Genomic DNA, 2,797 nt, shown 5'->3' with positions numbered 1-2,797 from the left:
AACACAATTTCTGCATGTTTTTACAGTATTTATATTTCTTTCTAAACAAGTAGATGCTGTTCTAAAAAAAAAAAAGTACTGTCAACACCTGCCAAAAAGTAAATAGATGATATGTAACGCTGATTTTATTCTTGCTATTTGTTTTGAAGTTATTAATCATGAGTGAAGGTGAGGTGACAGCAACGCGTTTCCTCCTTCAGTGTTGCAAAAGTCTCAACACATTATAGGAACAGAATATCAGGGATAGTGAACTGTAGCAGGAGAGCAATAGAAAGATGGAGGGGGGAATAGTAGACGGTAAAGCCCAGTGAGCAAAAGCTAATAACCTCCAGCTCTCTCTGAACCTACTGCTCCACTGATGCGTCACTGCAGCTGCAGCTTGTTGTTTAGTCTTGGATTTAAAGCCCGATTGCAGGACAAGGCTGCAGGTCTGCATGGTGGCATGTAAAACCACCAGGGCTTTCAGTGAGATAATATAATCAGTTAATTTGCTCTAAATAATTAACAGCCTTGGCCTTATTTATTGCATCGTGCAAAACTTGTGCTTATTCAAAAAAGCTTTCATCTACCGGCTTTAAAAATCTACTTAGACCTGGGCAAACATGCATGAATATCATTTTAGTGTTATTCTGAGTGATTCCATTTTAACCCATCCGGGTCCAACTGTTGTCTGAGAAAGTGTCCAGCAGAGCAGGAGACCATCAGGGGCTTTGACAGTTTTGTTTTGCACTCTGTCCTTTTGAGATATGCCACAAATCAGTCTGAAAAGATGTAAAAAATAAAAATAAAAATCAAGAAAAAAAAAAAACAGGATGAAATATGATCATTTTAAGGAAACAAGAAATAAATATGAAGGATTTTTCATTAAGTCTTATTTTTTATGTCAAATAAGAAAACATATTATCAGCTAGGAGGATTGTTAATGACTTGGAACATGATCTAGCAACCTTTAGTATATGGAAAAACAAAGGTCATCTTGTTTAATTTGTTGTAAACTAGTTTTATTTTTACTGAACTTGAAAATGACAAAATTAATATTGCATTAGTTGTTCCTCTTTATTTGATGGAATTTTCTTTTTGCATTTGACCTGTTGGAGAGCGGTGAGCCGAAATCAAAGCTCAACTCTGGAACCCTTAAAGCTGAGTGTCAAACACAGAGGTAGTGGGCCCTATTTCAGATTTTTTTTGGTACACTTCAAACTTTTTGATACTTACAAAAATGTAAAACCTTGTTAATAGACATTAGTTTAAAGTAGTTTTGACTTATCTTTGCTCAACATATCTACAACCTTTTCTCAAAATCAGCGCACTCAAGAATTTTTTGTCTCATTAAGATTTTGAATCTAGAAATAAGGAAGTTAGTATCAAAATGAGTGAAAATCCTTTTTCATACTCTTGAGATTAGAAAAACTTGCATTAAGACTAAAAATGATCAAATTAATCGATTTAAGAAATGTTTATAAGAAATCTAAATGTTTTTAACATTGAAGACCGTTGTTTTAAATAATATAATGTACATATTTTTTTAATTGTATTAAATTTGAATCATAATTTTGTTCACACTTTCCCCTAAAATGATTAATTCCTACGTATTATACTAGCTTTTTGTCACTTTAATTAAAATATCTATAATTAGGTGCACAAAAACTAAAAAAACTACATCCATTTGCTAAAAACTAACAAGTAATACTTCATGTTGGGCTGTATAACATTCGATTTTAAGTAATTATATTTAACAGTTAACTGTTTTAGCTTAATTTTTCCCTTTTGAATGCTCGTGAGAAACTAGATTTTGACATCTTATTGACTTTCTTCTCAAGATTAGGGTTCTTTTCTTGTGTTTTAGGCTACCTCTTTTTGTAGAGTATAGCCTAATTGTGAATTTAAATTGGCAATCTTTCAATTTTAAGGCACACTCTGCCACTGGGCCACTGAGCTTTCAGCAGTTGAGCCGTGGTCATCGGACCTCCACTCAATAACATTTCAGAAGTGTTTTATTGAAATTGAGCCCCTCATCTCTAAATTCCCATGTTTGTGTTCACATAACAGAAGATCTTACCACCACAGTGGCCTGTGGGCTGCCCTGTCTGGCCAGGTCTATCAGGTTGAGATCACTGTACAGCAGGTTTTCCAGGCAGCCGTGGAAGCTCCTGTTGGGAAGGATTGGTTTCTGCAGTCCGTGGCTCAGGACGCCTGCCAGACTCAGCTGCAAAAAAAAAAACACATTCTTCCATAAAACTATTACTTTCCTACATTTCAAATAAACTAGCAAAATGCAGATTTGCAATAGCACAAGTAAGTGTCATACTCTGCAGTGGAAGCCAAGCCTAAACATACGTCAAAAAGACTTTTGGATTCCAGATGCTAAAAAAAGGGAATGCCCCCAATCCCACACCAAAATAGACACTTGTCCACAGATGTGACCAATCAAGAAGATTTCAAACTTTTCAATAGAATTATACAGTAGAGTTGTCAAACAATTCTGGTCTGAGACTAGAAAAGGGTAAAAGACCATCACCAAGCAGCTTAGTGAGAAGGTGACAGTTATATTTGCAGATGGAAGAAATATATTCTTCCTCCAGCTGAAGATGCATCGAGGTTCTTGAATCGTGGAGTTTCAAAAATTAATAGAACAATGAAGGATTACCCCAGAACTACACAAGGATCATGACAATGTTATGCACTGCAGACAGTAAGAAATTAGTCAAAAATTATTACCCCATTGTCAGATTTTCATTGAATAGTCAAAATCAATCTGCCAATTATGTAAAAAAATGCTTTTAACAATATTTTTATT

General features: G+C 34.8%; 1 protein-coding gene across 1 annotated transcript in view; it reads right to left on the bottom strand.

Moving 5' to 3' along the window:
* The window catches only part of LOC112150792 (contactin-associated protein-like 4), a gene marked incomplete in the record, with an annotated part of 92,739 nt that overhangs the window by 51,327 nt on the left and 38,615 nt on the right, over positions 1 to 2,797 (bottom strand). Inside the window, 1 exon segment of the mRNA XM_024279274.2 lies at positions 2,060 to 2,206. Coding sequence (XP_024135042.1) covers positions 2,060 to 2,206 — 147 coding nt within the window.

The sequence above is a fragment of the Oryzias melastigma genome, linkage group LG4 (assembly GCF_002922805.2).
Source record: "Oryzias melastigma strain HK-1 linkage group LG4, ASM292280v2, whole genome shotgun sequence".
Lineage (NCBI taxonomy): Eukaryota > Metazoa > Chordata > Actinopteri > Beloniformes > Adrianichthyidae > Oryzias > Oryzias melastigma.
This window is presented reverse-complemented; position numbering and strand designations above follow the sequence as displayed.